The sequence below is a fragment of the Peromyscus californicus genome, unplaced genomic scaffold, assembly GCF_007827085.1.
Source record: "Peromyscus californicus insignis strain IS unplaced genomic scaffold, ASM782708v3 Scaffold_7__1_contigs__length_154581171, whole genome shotgun sequence".
Lineage (NCBI taxonomy): Eukaryota > Metazoa > Chordata > Mammalia > Rodentia > Cricetidae > Peromyscus > Peromyscus californicus.
Window position 1 is genome coordinate 18,815,007 of NW_026294595.1, and position 20,773 is coordinate 18,835,779.

General features: G+C 32.9%; 1 protein-coding gene across 4 annotated transcripts in view; it reads right to left on the minus strand.

The window, feature by feature from the left end:
* Window positions 1–667: 667 nt before the first annotated feature.
* Lrp1b (LDL receptor related protein 1B) overlaps window positions 668–20,773 on the minus strand; it is a 1,950,932-nt gene continuing 1,930,826 nt past the window's right edge. For 3 of the 4 annotated variants that reach the window (XM_052726598.1, XM_052726595.1, XM_052726597.1), the window contains 5 exons: window positions 16,089–16,165; window positions 7,300–7,390; window positions 6,290–6,434; window positions 3,874–3,972; window positions 668–2,505 (listed from right to left, as the gene is read on the minus strand). In XM_052726598.1, coding sequence (XP_052582558.1) covers window positions 2,365–2,505; window positions 3,874–3,972; window positions 6,290–6,434; window positions 7,300–7,390; window positions 16,089–16,165 — 553 coding nt within the window. In that variant the 3' untranslated portion in view covers window positions 668–2,364. The remainder of the gene's footprint in view (window positions 2,506–3,873; window positions 3,973–6,289; window positions 6,435–7,299; window positions 7,391–16,088; window positions 16,166–20,773) is intronic. The other variant, XM_052726596.1, reaches the window with a different exon arrangement.

A 20,773-nucleotide genomic window follows, 5' to 3' on the forward strand; every position in this document is an offset into this window, starting at 1 on the left:
TCAGGGCTCTTTTCAAAAAACTCTCTTGAATGTATTTCTAAAATGTCTAATGAAAAGAAACAACTCATTAATGGTAGGCCATGTTTGCCACACTTCCTATATGGTTTGCTATGATTTATTTTAATAGTAACAGTAGAAATCTCAGTCTGATACTCTGTGTATCGACTAATACCAATGAGCATACCACTTAAACGGAGGTGTCAAAACATCATCTTATGGATTCTCAGTTTCTGGTGATGCATTGAGAAAGGGAAAGAGAGTGATAATGCTGGCTTATTAATTATAGTTACATTACTACATGTGTAACATATTTCTTTTGGCCACAATTTATAGTCTTTGATAAGAACAAGAAGTCAGTGAAATGTAATTGCGAAGAAACCTTTCCATTTGTTCTATGGAAAGAAATTTGTAGAGGGGTCAGGTTTATTCGGAACCATTAATTTTTTAAAATAAAACATCTCACATCAAATATTGAAACAATTACCCAGAAAGCATTGTGTTAGTGTGACTGATATGAGGTAGAAAATGCTTCTTCGGGTATCCTGTGGAAAATTATTCAGTGACACTTCTCCTTCCCTGAAGAATATGTTCTTTAAGAAAATGTTGGACTATCTAAACCATATAATGAAAGGACTTTTATAAATTTAAAAACTACCAAACACAAGCATTTAAATATGTAGAATTTCATTTAAATAAGTCAGTCAACAATTTTTTATAAAGTATTTAACACTTCATTGTAGAAACATAGGCAAAATGACTATTATAACCAAAATGAAAAATACTGTTCAATTTAAAAAATGTACTTAAACAAGAACCTGAAAAAGTTTATGGTATGCATAACATTGTTCAAGCAAATCACACGAGTATTACATAAACCAATATTCTATAAAGGCCTCAGTATGGCAAAGTTTAGAAATAGGTAGTATGCATGCACATAGTACAACAAAAATTTCCTTATAAAACAGCAGTTTTTAATGCTTGTACAAAGGGATAGAGAGCAACCACAAACATATTTCATCTGTTAGATTAATACATTTTGACAGCTAAAAGTCAGTCATGTCTATCAGAGGGACAAAAAACCCCACAGCTTATGAATAAACTTTTTGTGCCTTTAAAGATATTTGTATAAAAATGTTATCTTTTTATACAACTTAAATAAACCATATTTGTTACAATCAAAATTTGAAAAAAAAAACAAAGTGAATGGGTTTGTGTGTTTTGTGTAACCAAAGAGAAACCAAATTACCAATGCTAATGGCACAGAAAAACTCTCCACCTGGCATCATGGCAGGTCATTCTTATTCCTCAAACAGTCCTTGAATTGTAGTTGAATTTGGAGAACAATTAGTCATATCATATCTTGAAAATATTTACTAATTACTTTATACAAAGGAAATTCTCTTTGGCCTAGCAAAGAGGATGCATTCACAAAACTGAAATTTTGGCATCACTTTGTGTGGTTGTATGTGGTTTTCTTGTGTTCAGCGTGGTTAAAGGGTGATATCCATCCACAGCATGAACATGTCAGGAAAGAAATATGTAAGACATGAGTGCCCAATCCCCATGTCCTGCTGTGCTCTTGGCTGGCTGTGTGCCTCAGGACCTAGGAGGAATAGAAGGTCCTATCCCACAGCAAGTGCTATTAGTCCTGTTCTTGTTATATGTTTGCTATGTTCTATCAACCTAAATATCACTATTGTTACAGGGGATATATGTTTTGTATATCATAGAGTCTACTAATTTTTTGAAAAATAAGTCATTTGTATTCATGCAAATTATTAATATTATGTATTTTTTAAAGTTTTGATTTTTTTCCTCAAAAATTCCAGCTATTCCTTTGTCATCTGAGACTAATTTTAAAGCAGGAGATGCTAAACTTGTAAGGGCTATGTATCCTCAGCCAAGTCTCAATCCATGTTTATGGGCATAAAGAAGAGAGTTTGTTCTTTCAAGAGGAAATACAATGGCATTGCATTACAGTATCCAGACAATAGAATGAGAAAATGGAGAATACATTGCTGATTATGTAGAACTAAAAATTCTTATAAAATAGATTGCTCATATTAATTCTACAAAGGAATATTTTGTTTTTTTTTAATTTTAACAAATTTAAAAGTGTGTCATATCAGCAGCATTATTGTAAGTTGTAGTGTAGTGCAGTTATTTTTCATAAAAATACCATAAAAATGGTGAATCAATATTCATTAGCAAAAAAAAAATAAAACCCAAAAAACTCAAAAAACAATTAACCAGGAAAAAGATATAGGGATAATGCTGATGCTAAAACAAGTATAGTACTGTTGGAACATACAAAAGTAATCCTTATATTTTATACATTTATACAGCATAGAAAAGTATCCTTCATTATGCCACTGTCTCTCTGATACCAATTTCAATTTTCTTTGGGAGCAGTTCTTTCCGTTCATCAACACTTCCTAAGGAGTTTCGACAATTCTGTCCATCCATATACAATTTTGCATACACTGGATTGGAGTAATTTGTTGGCTGAAGGAGAAAGAAAATAAGTCTAATTTTACTATCTCTTGGATCACATTAAATATTTTGCAAAATGCCTATTTTTAATGATAACATGTAATTTAAAATCCATGTTCATAGATTTTAGTCTATTTTAATATAGAAACATAACTGGATTTTAAAGGTAGCTTGGGAGCCAAGCAGAAGTTTTGCTATAAGACTAAAAGCCAGTGTGTCCTTGTGAAAGTTATACCTATGTGGCTTTACTGTAAAACGTTAGACCTAATTGTCACATTTGAAGGGCATTTGGCCTTATACTCCCATTGTCACCGCCTCTGACTGCTGATGTAATCCACAGATGGCACAGAAATTGCCAATACAAAAATCACCTAACTGGTTTCCTCTTCTAATTTTCCGATGTGAATTAAACATAAGTAAATGAAGAAAAGTCAAAATCCCAAAATACACCAGGAAGGCGTCTTTAAAATATAGATAGCATTTTTGTTTCCAACAACCTTCATGCACTTGCTATGTGGAACACTCTGGAGTCTTCCAAATAATCTTTACTTCACACTCATCTGAGGTTTCAGAGGCCTGGTTGATTTTGAAGCAAGATCAAGGTTAACATAAGCAGGCTCTTTCAGTTCAAAATGACATGCAATATTCATTATTAAAGAAATTGCAACTTAACACAAAAAGTGCCATTTCTTTTTTATTTTTATGGGTCTTTTTGTTTAGTTTGAGTTTTTCTTTATTTTTTTAATGCAGTATCTTAACGTTAGTTCCAGCAAAGAAATATGTACTCTTTATAACATGCAAAGGAGACACTGTAAGACAGACAGTGAAAATGAAAAGGATTTGATGGTCAGGAGGAAGAGGTGAAGGGAACATGGAACTCAACAATCTATTGTTCTGCCTAAAATGAGCTTTGTGACTGTGGACAGAAAAGTTTCTTCTAAACCCAGTAACTAAATGTTAAAAAATTAGATTTAATTAGATGACCCCTAATTTGATATGATGACACATTTTTAAGTATATTTTAACTTAGCTTCATATTTATTATCTATCTACCTATCTATCTATAATTAAAACAAATTCTTTTAAATTCATTCACTTTAAATTTCTCTTCATAAATCTGCTGGCCATACAATTTAAAGTTCTTCCAAATCCCATAGAGGAAGTACTATCCACTTAATGACTGGCCTAACTTGGTAACACGTTTCATAAGCGTTCTTGTATGCAAAGAACACACTGCAAAAGTCTGAGATTCTAATGCTGTTTTGCAGCCTCTTGTTAATGAAAACCATGAAGTCAAGTTCTGTCCAAGTCATGCACGGCTCTGTGAATGGAGAGGGTTTGTAGTGGGATGAGGAGGAAATGAAGGGTTTTTTCTCTCACCCCGGAAGTTAGTGGTCCTTTCAAATCAGAGTTTAGGTAGATGGGCGGTGCTGTGTGTGGGAGCTTGAAAGCACTGGGACCTCCCCCTATGTACCTAGACTGTACACAAACAGAAAATTTTATCTCATCTAACGTCATGGGAACATTTATTCCCTGATACAAAACATAACTAAATGATACAATATAAAACACTCTTGAACCCTAGGCCAAATCTGGAGGCGTATGTCAGCATGTCGAACTTGAGATATTTGTCTGAAAGGTGAGACCCTCAGTAAGGTCCAGCCTCCTGACATGCATTCTGTATGAATCATGTCCACTTCTGTTTATCCCTGGAAATACCAATGAAGTTTTTGACATTGAAAATTTAAAATTCAGAAAGTTGTCTTTCCTGAAGACTTAGCTATCCTCTCTAGCAATTCACCATCACTTTATAATTTTAGGATAAAAAATAAAATTTCAACTGATATATCAATTTAAATTTTGTTTTTAGAAATCTATTCTTAAGACTAAAGGAGTCCATTTCTGTTAATTGCTTTATACTTCATTGGGTCTAAAGGAAGAATTATCCAATTATTATCCTCGTATTCATAGTATAATGTTTGATAGTTATGTTACTTGTGAACATTTGAAAAGCATAGAAATATAAAGGAGCATGTATGTGTTTAAAAAAATCTTCAGCATCAACTTTTAATGTTGAACAACTTAAGATGTATTACAAAGAGAATAGTCTTTGGAAAAGACTCTAACATGAATGAAGTCAATTTGGTCCTTTAATACTTTTCCACAAAAGTCTCATATCAGAAATTTTAAAAAAAGTAATTATAGAACTTGGAGTTTTAATGAAGAACCAATCATTTTTTTAATTATTCACACTTTTGAATAAGAAAATCCAAGTAATATTGAAATGAATTGTGGCGAAAATCTACAAATATACCTTTCTGTGTATTTCTAATTATTTCAGCCTCAGTTCTGTTTTATTAATTTTACTAATGATAACAGTCCTTTTGATCATAAGATATCAAAGAAACAGGAGGCTTATTCACATTCAACATAATGGAACTGACCATTTCACAAAAATATATGTGCAATATAATTTGCATTTGAATGCATCAAATGATGGGGAAACAGTCTGCTTGATCATGAGCTATGACCTGACTTTCTGAAACTGTGAATCAGTTGTTCTGTAGTTACTTTTCATGTAACAATTCATATTTATATTCTAAACCTTATGAACCAGGTAGAAATAAACTGTTAAGTTGTGTCCTATGCAATTTTAGCTACTCAGTCAGCTAATTGTTAAATACACATTTATTGAATACTAAGTGAAATTATATGAGCACATTGAAATTACATGTAAAAGGCCTGAAACATGGTTTTGTTTTCATGCAGTAAGTGTATGACAAGCTGTATTCTCTTTAAGTTTAAGTAATTGTATTAATTCAGTGGCTAGGAATCAAAATAACAAAGGAATTTTTGAAATTTTCATGAAAAATTGAGGAGTGCATTCTCATCAGTTCATGGTACTTAATGGACATGGTTCTTCCTTAGAACAGCTGGAAGGATGCCAGAAGTCTTTATGTTAAGATGGCTTTCTTTTACACAGATAAATTCCTAGGTGTGCAAAGTATGTATGATCTTTTAGTATCAAGTACAATACATTACACTAAGGTTAGCAGTACTTCTTTCATGAGAAGTTCCAATGCAAGAGTTTGCTAATTAATAGCAAGTAAAATAGTCCTAATGAAAATGATTATAATATCTGTACATTTTGTCCATGTAGTATTTGCTGATTTTTATAATAGAGAATATGACTACTAATTTCCAGCTTATGAAGTCCAGGCCCAGGTTTACAAGTAGATTGCCTGGAAGGGGACTACAGAAACAAGAGAAAATCACTTAAGTGAATTATTATTGTGATTATACTATAAATTACAGTTTGGACAAGTGTCTTTATTAACTCAGTAGCTGGAGAACAGTTGAGAAATAATGAATCAAAGAGAAACTACACAGCTTTTATGATTTTTCAACAAAACACTATTGTGATAAAAAATAATCATTTTGAAATTGAACCAATGACCTCTTTTCACATTGAAAAATAAAGTATATAGTGTTTTTGCATTATGCTGTACATTACAGATGCTAGCACCCCACACAATTTAAGTTATTATACTAAATAAAATTCTATCTTTATAAACTAAGTGAACACAATTTTTATAAATCACACAGTATTAACTATTCTGTTCCAGTGAATATCATTCAACAAGTATTTTCTCTTAGAAGAGCCTAGATAGCACAATATACCTTAAAGTCTTGTACTATAATTTTAGATATTAAAAATGCATGGTTAAATTCAGAACTCTGCAGTGGTTTTTCAAGAATGTTAGTATTCTCTGCTCATGATCTCAAGACATATTACCTTTACTGGATCTATCATGAAACTTGGTTCTAAAAGACTCCCGTCACTGTGGTCGTGATCCACTTCGTACATATTGTATGACGGATTGCCGATTTCTACATTTATTCCTCCATTGATGATAGGCTGTCTTCTAATTGTCTTTGTTCTATAGTATGTGGACATAAATTTAAATATCAGTTGTACAGAGATCACAAATTAAGTTATGTACTATTAAAACATTTACTGATTTGCTGACATGGTACAACTGATAAATTCTGAATGAAATACAATTGAGGAAATTTAATAGTTGAGATTTATCAAATCAAAAAGGAGTAGAAAACTCTTGACTATTTATTTTCTATGAATATGATTGAACAATATGTGAAAACATATTAGAAGTAAAATTCTCTGAATACCATTCTACATTAATGGAAAATTCACAATTCAATTGTAAGTTAAATTTCAAACATTTTCTTTGTTATGAAAATGAACTCTAGCAAAATATGATAAAGAAACTTTGAAATGTCTGGTTTATAATCTTGAACTCAATGGCTAGAATCTTAATTCACAAACTCTAATGTTCCAGATCAATTCACATCTATACAGCTACGCAGTTATATAAACTGAAACACTTTCATTTGGGAGAAAATAAATTAAAATAAATAAACATTACCCATTACAAATATAATTTATGGTATACTTGCATAGTAAATAATTGATACCAATAATTATGTAAAATAAAGTGATAAGGCAATCTTTAGATGTCATTGTTTATTCAAGGGAAGAGCATTAGAAGTGTAAAGTTCTACCAAAATTGTCAATGATATGTCTATGTTGGTTTCATTATAACACATACATGGAGTGATTCTGTCTTATAATATGAAGGAACACTCGTGTAATTTTAAGTGAAAGAGGGGTAAACAAATTAAGAAATAGTTTTTTAATTGGAATAATTAATTCTGTTTCTAAGGAAAATAAAACATTTCATATGGCTCAGTCACTGCACATGAATCCAGAGCATGGCATCTTACCTTCTTTTTCTCTTACAAAGCACTAAACCAATCACTAGGGTGGTTACTAAGGTCACCAAGAGAACAAGAGGCACAATGATAGCAATGCTCCCTGAAAAATAAATTGATTCATAGAAGAACAAATAAACAAAATGATATAAAGTTTGGTATAATTGAACTGTCACACTAAATAATTTTACCGTAAATATGAATAAAAATAAAGCATGGAACAGATGTTTGTATTCTGAGGTCATAACTATTTTAACAAAAACTCCCTACCAAAGAGCCTGTTGAGATGCTTGGTTAGATATCTTTTGCTTTTATATTGCTTTTAAAGACCATATATTTAGAGTTAATAACTTTAATTCTGAATTAATGATAAGCATCATATTTATGAGCAGGAAATGATGAAAGTACACATTGCAAGTCAATGATGTCTGAATATATTTGCCTTAAATTTCATGGACAACATTCCCACAAATTAAGTTATTGTTCTGTAAAGTACAATTAAAATTAGCCATAGTGTCTGTGGCCAGTGAAACAGCAACATGGGAAACTGCAACAGATATAATAGTTTGATTTGATTAGGCATAGACATAAGCATCAGTTTCATGAACTACTTTGGAAAGAGACATTGAGTAGGTTACCTGAACTCTGACTTATGCTCTTACTGTTAAATGAGAAACAAGAATAATTTAGGGATTATTCTGACACCCTTTCCTGAACTCAACATTCAGGTACACCCAACAGTACATACATGTAGACAAACAGTTATACACAAAACAAGATGAATACATTCTAAAACTTTTAAGAAGAATCAGACAGCTCTTAGTTTGTTTATCAAATAAATAAATAAGCAAATGTCTTTCTCCAATCTCAAATGCAGAATAATGTCAGGAAAATATTTTTGGAGCTTCAATTTATGTTGAAAAATGTTTACTTTCTGTTTTTATGTTCATGAAAATGACCTTAGGGTTTATAATTTTAACATTCTTCTTTAAATGTTATTTCTACATCTGATCATAGGAAAGAGAAATCCGAGAAACATTGTTTTTCTTTCATAGGAAGTGTGGTGAGACAGTGATTTTTATTAGACACAGATACTTCTAGAATCACTACACTGTGCTGGTACTGTAACTCTAGGATGGTATGCTAAGATTATACACCATGAATGGCAGGAAGAAGCTGGATGCAAATGCCATTTTACAGCAGGGATATTATGTAGCATTCCTAGGCAGCCAATACTAATTTTTTTCCAAGGCTAACAGCCAACACATATGAAACTAGGCTTTCTGTAGACATTCAACAAAATAGCTTACCTGACAAGTGACCCAGATACAATACAATTCAACTTTCAACTAAAATTTAAATATCACAAAAATTTATGAATAGAATATAAAACTTATTAAAATATAGAAAATTTCCTCTGCATATGCATGTGCATATAAAATACTGATGAAGTTGAAGTTAATCATCACATTATGCACAATGTGCAAGCACTGTATCAAAGTAATTGAGGTTTCATAGTTACTTATTGAGGATACAAAAGAAAGATTGTTGGAGATCAATTACCAAAATATCTTAAGATGTTCATTAAAAAAATCATGTATATCAGTGTCCCACCCAGCTTATAACCTGGAGAAATATGTATTGACCGATATATCTCTACACATGACTTACATTTTTATTCACTTAAAACATAAAACGCATTTTGTTCTTTCATGAATCTTGGCTATACAACTTGGTGAGTTCAATATTACATTTTACCTTTGTTTCAGAGGAGGTGAACATTATGGATATATATAATTACTCAGCCATTAATCAAGACAGAATACCAGGCAGCTTTGATGTAATTAACAGTTGTTTATAAACTTTAAATATGAAGAAACAAGCTTGATTCCTATTAATATATGGTCTCAACTGGTTGATATTAACTTGACAGATATCTTCACTTCATTATACATTCTTTTTCTATAAATGCTTAGAACATCAGTAAATGTGTAAAGCCAACCAACACTAGATTCAAAGTATGCAGCATTTCTTCCTTCTCATTGAAAATGCAAATTATTTATAAATTTAAACGTTTACCTGTTCTCCCTAGTTTCTGCCATTCCATAAGTTAAAATATTAATTATGCATGCAAGAAAACTAAGCATCTCTTTTTCTTTTAATTTCCCCACCACAGATGGTAACTGCAATCCCTATACATTACAGAGCTCTGTTTAAGAGCCCAGACATCTGGTATGTTTATGCAACCAATCAAGGTAACTGCAATAATGTTTAATGTGGATAATAAATAATATAGACAGCATTTTGTTTTTATTTTTATAAAACATTATTAGAAACAACCAATATTATAAATGTTTAGAATTTTAAAATATATAGTTAATCAAGAGCTCTTTCTTTGGCTTGTTTGTTATCTTACCTAAGTTTATTTTTATTATTATTTATTACTTATTGTTTTTATTTTTAGATTCCTGTTTCCATCCTAATGAGAAAGAAGTGCTGTGGATTTGGGTGGGTAGAAAAATGGGGAGGAACTGGGTAGATTTGGTGAAGGAGAACATCAGAATATATTGTAATAAAAGATCTATTTACAATTAAAAAAAATAAGTTTCAATATAGTGTGCTAATCAGTAAATATATTTTTAGCATGTAAGAATCCAACTTATGAAAAGAACACGAAAAGCGAGTTGTAAACTGACGGGAAGGGTGAGCAAGCATAGGGCACTAGCTCAGTAATATCATAATGAACAAAACAAGATTTTCTTTGTAATGTAGCTCTGGATACTTAGTCTTCCCTGGAAGAGGCAGCCCTGAATCTCTCCTGAAGCCACACTGTGTCAAGCTGCTTCTTTTCCAATCATACTAGCAATGTTGACTTGGACAAATTGTTTCAGGTTATTCAGTTATAAGTAGATGTTATCTTTGGTCATCTCATATTGGTGTAGCTATCACTATCCTGATAATGTAGAGAGAGTTTTATACATGCTTAAGAAATGATTGCATTATAACACCCTGTGTGCCCATATTTTACACATTTCACAATATATTTGCCCTTTGAGGGCAAAACTTTTACTTCTCTCTTCTCTGCAAATAGTACAGTTGTTAAGATGACCTGAGGCCCATATGTTGAGTTCTCATTTAACTTGGCACTTGACATATATTAGATAATGAAACAAACAGCTTCATTAAACATGGCATCATGTGGGCATAGTGGTGAATGCTTTAAATCCAAGCACAGCATTTGGGAGGAAAAGACAGGTAGACCTCTATGATTTTGAGGCCAGCCTGCTTTACATAGCGAGTTCCAGAACAGCCAGGGATACATAGAGATCCTGTCTCAAAACAACAACAGCTACTACTGTAACAACAAAAAGCATGGCATCTTAAATACTACCTTATAAAAAGGTAGATAGTGTCCTGGGGATATAAAGGATGAATATCCAGCTAGTCTGAGCCTCATAAGAATTATCCATTGACAACTGAAGAATCGGTACTCCAGGCCCTAAGAGAGTATGAAAACCCAGGGGATTAAAATGAAGCACTAACTAACCACCGGGTTGGGGTGACGAATGGATAGTTGGGAGGACATGTGACATACAAGAAAATACAGGGGATATTAGGAAGGTATGTGTAAGACATATAAATGAGCTGGTATTTATACTACTGAACAAAAAGAAACAATGTTGAAAAACTAGGAAGAAATACATTATGATTGCATTGTTTGGTTTAATTTAAGAGGTAGAAAGCAAAGTTCATATATAACTTGTGCTGTTCAGGTGCCTAGGTCAATTTTGCAGCCTTCTAAAATGTCAGTTGTTTTGGTGGCGAAACGCAAGGAAAATCTGGGTATATACTGAGTTTGAGATTCTCGAGGAGTATAGGGTGTAAGTCTCAGACTCACGAGAAGACAGGAAGATGCTAGGAGTTTCATATAATTAGCACAGGATTGACAACTGAGGTCAGCAAAACAGGGCTTGCCAAGGATGCTAAATTGAGAGAAAAGGGCAGTACATATAGCGATAGCCATAGGAAGGAACACACCCAGTGAAAAGGAGCAAATGGTGAGTTATCCACAGTGAATGAAAGCAGAAGTGTCACAAAAGGAAGTCTGAGTTGCCTCAAGAGAGGAGAACTGATGTGAAAAGTTTAGAATCATGACGATAAAGGAAAGGGATTATTTATCTGCTTATAATTGCAAAATTATCTCACTATGCACTTTTAGCTGGCCTCAAACATACTATCTAGCCCAGGTGGTTTTCAATCCTCTAGCAATTCTCCTTCCTCTGCATCCAGCTTCTGGAATTACAGGTACCCATTGCCATGCCTAAGAAAATAGCATCTTTCTTATTGCTGAAGTTATAGTAATAAATAAATAAATAAAATGTGAGCATAAATTAGGCAAGTTTTGGCATATTAGAGGATAGTCTACATTTTAGTACATGGTCATAGAGATAAAATGTCTTTATATAAAAAGATTAGAATGCATTCTCAAAAGATATTGTGAATTGCTGTGAAAACTATAAAGAAAGTATTAAATATTACATTCCAGCTGAGCCAAGCTAACTACGAAGTGGCTGCAAGAGGGTGCCATTCATCGTGGGCCAGTTCCACTCTGTCCCCTCACCTTGATCTACAGCTCCTGGAATCAGTGACTTTCCTTCCTTTGGACATCTTTCTACTCCCAGAGCTGTTGTACCTCATGCTTTTGAACCTCTGCTCCTTTTAATATTTCCAAATCAAAACCCTCTGTAACCTCAGTCAAACTCTGCCAGGTTCTAGTTTGGCCCCCTTTTCACAGAGAAATAACCAGATCTCTTAATTGTTTATACACTCATGTGCTCACACATTGTTTTAAGTCTTCTGTATCCTCATAGAGCTTAGGCTTCTTTATTCACACAGAGCCACCCATTTTACTCTTTGCCCTAGTTCCAGGGTGTACTACAGTGTTTGAGACTTAGTTCAGTTTTTCTTTTTAATTGTGGCTTTGGGAGAATTGGAAGGGAGATGTCATCATATCAGTAATATTTCCATATTTGCATATTTCACAGTCTTGGTATCATGTAATCAGATTTTTTTGTGTAAAAATATAACAGATGACATAAAATAAGTAAGGATGATTCAAGAAAGAGTTGAAATGATATACTTCTTGCTACAGTAAAGACAAGACCTTTCCAATATTGCCCTCACAAAAATGCTGAGTATATTTTATCTTAATTTTAGCACACACTACAAACAGCACAATTCAAAATTTGAGCACCACTCTCGAAAATCTTATGTGAATTTAACATAGGAATATGAAATGACATCTCTATTCAGACAAGACAGAGTAGCTTTTCAAGTAGAATCTGAGCACAAAGTACTAGAATAACAGTTCTGCACAGTTACTAAAGCTGTTTTTTCAGCATTTGAAGCACCAAGACCCAGAAGATACCTGTAGTGCTACTTGGAGAAGAATATGAAGGCTATGCATGAATTAGGGAGCAAATCTTCATGCAGAGAGGCAAGAGATGTTAAAGGAAGGCACCACTCTCCTAACCAGGGCAATGTTTATGCAGCTACATGTAGTGATTTGAATGAGAAAGGCCCCAATGTGGCTCAGATGTTTGATCACTTGATCTCTATTTGGTGGCACTTTGGATAGGTTTAGTATGTGTGCTCTTGCTGGAGGAAGTGTGTCACAAGGATGGCTTTGAGGTTTCAAAGTCACACATGATTCCCCGTTCCCTCTAGTTCCATGTTTTCAGTTCAAGATGTGAGGCCTCAGCTTCCTGCTCCAGCCACCATGCCTACCACTGGCTTCTTCCACTCTATCATCATGGACTTCAACCCTCTGTATCCACAGTTCAAATAAATAGTTTCTTCCGTGACTCTGGTCATTGTGTTTTATCACAGCAACAGGTAAGCAGCCAATACACTGTGCTTATTCACTGTTTTATTCGGAAGTGTAACATGCAATCACAATATTCTTCATGGACAGATGACTTCTGCTTATGTTTGAGGAGTACTCAACAAACATTGAAAATCATGGGATTTTCTCTGAGATAATAAGAACAACACCCCTACTTCAGCAAGCTGTAGTTTCCCTCTTCAGAACAACTGACACAAACTTTTTGTTTTGTTGTTTGTTTTGATTACTTTTTACATTTTTGGTTGTTGTTTTTTACTTGGAAACATCTAACAATAAGCAGTCTTCAGTTAGAAGACGCCTATAATTAAAAGTAGTGAATGATTAGCCAGGTAGTGGTAGCACATGCCTTTAATCCCAGCACTCAGAAGGCAGAGGCAGGCCGATTTCTGTGAGTTCAAAGCCAGCCTGGGCTAGAGAGTGAGTTCCAGGACAGGCTCCAAAGCTACACAGAGAAACCCTGTCTTGAAAAACAAAAACAAAAACAAAAACAAAAAAAAAAGAAAAAGAAAAAAGTGTTGAATAATTGACACCCAAAATAGGAGATCATTGTTGTATATTTTATCATTTTATCATATCAAATATAATTACATTGCCTTGGTAGAATAATTGAACTTGATATGGCTTTCTGTGAGAAAACACAAATTTAGGAAGTTACATAGATCTTTAATGTTACTTTCTTCTAAATGAACACTGTTCTCTGAGCATGGCTTTCACCCTGTGGGCTGGAACAACATTGTTGAACAACCTACAAAATCACTGTATGAGCATGGCTGAAAAACCATGATAATCTTGCAGCAACCTGGGTATTTACATCCATGAAGTAAGAATTTGAACTGTGAACTAGCTATTTTTTTCTTACTTTTTTTTCTATTCCTCTTGCAAGGATAAGTGTAGTAAATTTTTAATTAAAACAACAACAACAACAAAAAGACCACGATGAGGTTTCTTCCTGCCCTGCTGCTCTGGGTATCTAATGTGAGGCTCTCAGAAGTACTCTCCAGCACTCAGAAGCAAGTTCAATAATAAAATCATTGCTTGGGGAAGGTAGCTCCCTTTGTGATAATGTAAGGATTGAATAGCAAAGGCCCTATCAATATCCACTGATGTTTCTGTTAATTATAGAGACTTTCAGTGAAAGAAAGAAGGGAATATCTCAGAAGTCAGGCCAGCACTACTCGGAACATCTCCTCACACCTCACGTCCTGTTTCAGGTCTGTTTTCTGTAATTTGACGTATTTTCTTCCAGAGGAGGCTGTTGCCCATGCAAATGTTTGAATGTCTCACTCACAGTGAAAATACCTGGAACTTCGTTCTCCAAAACACTTTCTATGATCCAAATTTCCTGTGAGTATAGCTTTTATGAAAAAAATTAGAAAATTCGATAGACATTGTACTCTGGTTCATTATTTCTTTTAGATAATTTTACTAATGTTTGAAATTCCTTTTCCTGTCAAAGAATCGGTACTTTCTCTAAATGAAACCAGTGAGAAACTTTCCTGAAGGAAGGATAAACGCACCTCACCATAGCAATGTTGCCTTTATGGTTCTGTTGTCTACAAGCTGGCAATTTCAACTGCATGTTACCGTTTTTAAATGTTCTTAATGATTAGTAAGATGTTTAAATAGTTTACAACATCACTTTTACATCAATGCACCTTTAAAAATTTACAATAATATTATTTTGAGTTCTAAACTTGATAAAAAAATAACAAATATTCATTTTGATCTGTCTCTCTTTAGTGTATAAAATTAGCCTAAATAAATCTGTCACACATAACCTGTTATAAACCGTTTCCCAAGTTCTAGTACTCTAGTCCTCCCTATCGTTATGTTTATGTATTCACAGCTAAAACACTACAATGAAAATCCAGGTGCTCTGTGACCAAAGAACACACACCTCACCTATTCAGATTACAGTATTTATGAGCAAGATAGTCTTTGTGAACAGTGGCTCTCAACCTGTGGGTCCCAACCCCTCTGTCAAACCTCTATTTCTAAAAATCTTCATATTGCAATTCATAACAGTAGTAAAATTACAGGTATGAAGTCACAACAAAAATAATTTTGGGATAGTGGGTCATCACAACATGAGGAACTATGTTAAAAAGTTGTAGCACTTGAAAGGTAGAGAACCACTATTTTAGAAGTGTGTGCCATTTTTACAAAATGCTCATAGTTATTACAACTTACAAGTGTTAGAAATTTGGAAATTCTTCTTGGAGAATAGAGACACTATTTGGGAACAGGAGTAAGGAATAAGTAGATAGAAAGCATCACAGCCAATTACTAATGTACAAAAATCATATAATCTCTATCTTCATGTTATCTTTGCCATTTATATGTATTGAAATAGTTTGATTATTGTTCATGTCTCCTGAAGTGAATCACCAAATTTAAAGTTTGTCATCAGTGATATAATTTTCCTCCTCTATGCATATTCTCACTTGTTTCCCATTATGGACTTTCCAATCTCCTAATTCAAGGTCAAATTATGTGACAATATATATGAATAATGACACTTTTTATGTCTTATTTTGAAAAAAATTACACCTTGTTGTCACAGAATAGAGAAGAACACACAATGTTGATTGAGGAAGGTCTGCTCTGAGATGGCAGTGTTATAAACAACAGATGATACACGCATATATTATTATATATATTAACATTTAAAGAGATAGAACCCCTTACGAAGTTTGTTTGAAAATTTACTTCTTCATAATCTGACCAATCAGGTTTCATTTTCAACAGTACCTCAAAGGTGTCAAGATAATATTATTCTCTAATTACATGAGATTATTATTATTATCCCTTGAAGTTTCATATCCCTCAATGACTACCTAAAAGATGAAATGGCTTCTATAGTTTCTAGACAGAAATTTTATTCTGTGGCACTTACTTGTGCTGATGTGCTCAGACTTGCTGCTCTTTGGGGCTGGCCTCTCACATTGTGTACCTGACCAATTAGTGGAGCATCTAGAAAGATCCAAACAACAACAAAACAGCAAGGAATCAGTAAATAACACAAAACAAGTTAACTAGTGCAGAAACTTAAAACAAAACTTCTTCTTTGAAACAAGAGCCAATCATTACAGACTCATCATGACCAAGGACTTTCTGACTAATTAGTTTCACATTTTCAGTACGCTACAGGTAACTTCAACTGAATAGCATTTGTTGGAATATGGAAAAGAAAATAAATCAAGCAGCTACTCCATCAATATTGAGTGTGCATATTAAACAAAACCTTTTTATTAAGTTTCTGCAGTTTGTTCACCTGATTTTTTAAAGTCAAAGGTGTAAGTAACTACTAGACATCAAGGTGTTGGACTTTGAATAACTATAGATATAGAAATATTACAGTAATCAGAGAAAGGAAAAAACAATGCTTTCCTTTGTTAAATAACGTTTATTAATAGGAGCTCAAATTAATGTGCTCAAGGTTTCACAGCAAGAAGTTGTTTCCCCTATGTTGGTAGCACAACACTGTTGACGTAAGTCTAGAGGAGAACAAGAGGGGTAGATTTGATGAAAATATATTTTTAACACAAAGCAGAAGTATCTAGTTGGGTGATACAAAAAAAATGAACGTGAGTTATTTTCCCTGAGTGTGCTAACTGACTAACAGAAATGCCTCTGTTAATCTGTCAGCATCAAGCCAAACAGAAACAATATCTTTGGCCTCACTTCTTACATAAAATGACTTTCAAATATCACCATATCAGAATAGTTTCACAATATGAGAGAAAAGCTTTCAGAACCATTCCAAGTGAATTACATCTCTCTCAATGTAATGTGCACTACATATCTGCAAATACACAATTTTTGTCACAATTAATTCATATGAATAATGTTGTTTTCCAAATTAGGCTTCTATCCCATCGTGTGCATTACTTTTGATATCTGTAAAAAAGTATTGGCTCTCATAAGACTTGGTTACATTCCTTAAAATCATCGTTACCAATGAGTTCAAACCATGAACAAAAATTGGTTTCAAACAAAGCACAGGATCACCAGCATAATGGCTTTCTTTGAAGTATATAGTTATTTGATTAATAATGATAACATTAAATTATGAGCATGAAACATGGTTCAAATGAAAATTAATATCATTATTTATGTTATGATTCAAGCAATTACTAAGCTTTGTGTTGTTATCTCATAGAAGGCTTATATGAAGTTAATTTTTCTACACATAGCATTTGTGATAGGACTATATTTTATGTAAATAATTGAAGCAGATAAATTAAAATCCAGGTCTACAGATCTTATTGTGAGATTGAATCACTGTAATGCAAAAGGCATACAAAATTAGGATAAAATGGACAATGAATGAAATGCTCAGGTTTGTAGAACGTTTGGTTGTTTCTCATTTATGCTTTTACAGATGTTTGACCTAGAAAAACTCTTACAACTATTCCCAGGTTCAAATTATCAACACAGTCCACAGATAACTCAAAAAAAAGATGCTTGGTGACATTTTGCGAACATATTCTTGAAGCAAAGTATAATTGTTGCAAAACTTTTCATTTTATGTACCTTTACATCTTTCAAATTGTCCTAATTTACCACTGAGAATGTTTTATATGCCTCATTGCCAAATTTGTACTAGTTACACACTTTGTTATAAAGCTGACATACACACATAAGTGTGTGCAGCTATATTGAGTTGTTTTTCAAACTACTGAGATTTACTCTTTATATCACCTTATTTTAAAAAGTAGAGTGGGGTTTACCTTAAAATATGAAAATAACATTTGCCATATTTTATGGTTCTTCTAGAGGAGCAGTTCTCAACCTATGGGTCATGACCCCTTTAGAGGTTGAGCAACCCTTTCACAGGGGTTACATATCAGATATTTACACTATAATATATAACAATAGCAAGATTACAGTTATGCAGTAGAAACAAAAATAATTTTATGGTTGGGGGTCACCACAACATTAGAACTGTATTAAAGGGTCGAATCATTAGAATGGTTGAGAACCACTGCTCTAGAGATAAAGATCTCTGAGGTCATCATTATACTGAAATGACTGAAATGACAAAGTGAAATTACCTGGAAAATGGTAGATCAAATGCTAATTGAGCAGATTATGTTCTGACAAGAACACAATATATCTTATATATTTTATGGTGTTAGGAAAACATGTTTTATAGCCTAAAGCTAGCAGAGAGTGTGAAACAGAAGATGGAAATAAGAACAGGGGGCACTTATGAAAGTCCTTCAGCTCTTTAAGTAGGACAGATGACATGTGTTAACAGTACGGTCTAATTTTCCAATTTATCCATGACTTGAAGCCTAGTACTTACTTCAGGTAAGGAAGTCACATGCTCATGTTATTTAAATTTCTTACTTTTAAATGTTGGAATACATTTAAGTTCCAAATCTACAGAGGATATTTTACTTATTTTATGTGGGGATGACTCTCAGAGATTACACTAAAAATAATTATTTTTTAACAGTAATACATCTTAATCAGTGATGCCAACCTTACAATTTTCCCCTATATTTCTTATAAAGTAATGTTTTACAGCCAAAGATAAAATAGGATATGTTTCACTGTCTCCCTTTGTTCCAGACTTGAAAATAATCTCTTTGAGATATTAAATCAAATAGAAATCATTATTCTTGTTGCCTACCTTATAAAATTACAACCTAAGACATTTGCTGCTCCAGAAGTTTCTCTTCCAGTGGGTGATTTAAAACCAAGCATTTTAAAACCATCTTTATAGAATTTAATAAATCTTCATATCTAAGTAGAATGCAATGATCAAGGCCATTAATGGCCCAGCACTGAAGAAAAGGAATGTGCAGATCATCAAAATTTCCTGTCCAATTCCTCACTGAATTATTTGCATAATCATACTGACTATAATTTCTCTGGCATCTCTTTCCCACTTTCTTTATTCATCAAGCAAATTTCCTCATCCAAGCTTTAGCCATCTTTGAATCTATACTACTGCAATTCACTGCTACCTCTGTTCATCTGAGAATAAATATCTGCAAGTTAGACTCACCACCACACACACCTGCATATCATTCACTGAAGAACTATCTGTGGCCATTTCCCAGAGCACATAAGCATGAAGCATAGGAGAGATTTCATATTAACATTATACCACTCTGAATTATTGATGAAAACCACACAAATTTTAATTAAATACAGTTGGGTTAGAGACAGGAGAGCTAGGTAGACTCTTCATTATGTAGCCAAATAATAATGTACACACATCCATCTTTCCATCACATCCTCATTCTCATCATTTGTGCAGCTATGTGCTTAACTTCCTTTGACATCACTTCTTACACAGAACTTCAACTTTTGAGAGTTACAAGATTTATTTAGTGATGCATTGATTTCTTAATCTTAGTCTTCCACTTTTATAAACCATAAGCACAGAGTGCTCTTTGTGAAATTTCTAAAATCTCCTAAGTTAGAATAATCAAACTAAACTTTTCCTGAAACTTCAGAATCTGGATTCCTATATATCAGTGAACTCATTAAGTATCTTATAATTATGGCTAGAGTTCCATATGCTAGCAATGTTAATCTTATAGAAACAATACATAACATACTTCAATAAATATAATTATTATACACACACAGAGTATATTCTTATAGCAAGTTTTACTTAATCATTTTTTTATTGTTAGGCTCAGAACAATAATATACAAGCCCAACATGACCGATCAAAAGTTAGCTAGGTGACTATCTGTCCTTTACATAGTATCTACAAAAAACCAAAATGAGTTTATTCAATCAGTTTTAAAAATTACTTCTCATCTAGATTTTACCATATAAAATATATTTATTTAGCTTAACATGACATCATAATTTATATAAATATTGTATAGTTTTTTTTTTCAATTATATCCCTGTAGTAGAGAGTGTTGTCCTTACTAAAGGCAATGTTGCTCAGATGTCATTCATAACCAACACTGCTAGACTGTCAAAGCAAACTTGTATATATGGAATAAGATGTCTTCAAAATAGAAGTTAATATTTAATAAAAAAATCACCTATACTTAAATTGTTAAAATAGTCATAATTACAAACTAGTAGAGAGATTCTTTGTAAAGAGAATTAAGGTTAGTTATGTACTACTGAGTATATATACAAGTTTTCAGGTATGATCTTCATGATAACAGTAATAAATTCATATGATCTGTTCCTGTCATTTTGCAGAAATATGGTCTAGAGTCATCTACTTTGGGAGAACTTCAAAACAAAATAACTAGATTAAGAAATGCTTTTTTTATTTTCATCAAATTTAAAGGTCATGGAATTATTCTGGCCACAGTGAAATTCAAAGGTGAACCTTAAAGCAATTGAAACTATATTTCTCATCATTGAATGTGTGAAATTTTCCTTTAAGTATGATGATAGACATACTCAGAAAGGAAAAAAAATATCTTAATATAACCTATGTTTCTCTCTTTAGGAATTAATGAAGCAATCAAGAAATTCTACATTTGTTATGTGGGTCTCAGTGCTTCTAAATCTCATTCAATAAAATTAGAAACATGACTACCTACCACACATCATCAGATTTGTGCAATAATATTTTCATATAGTAAA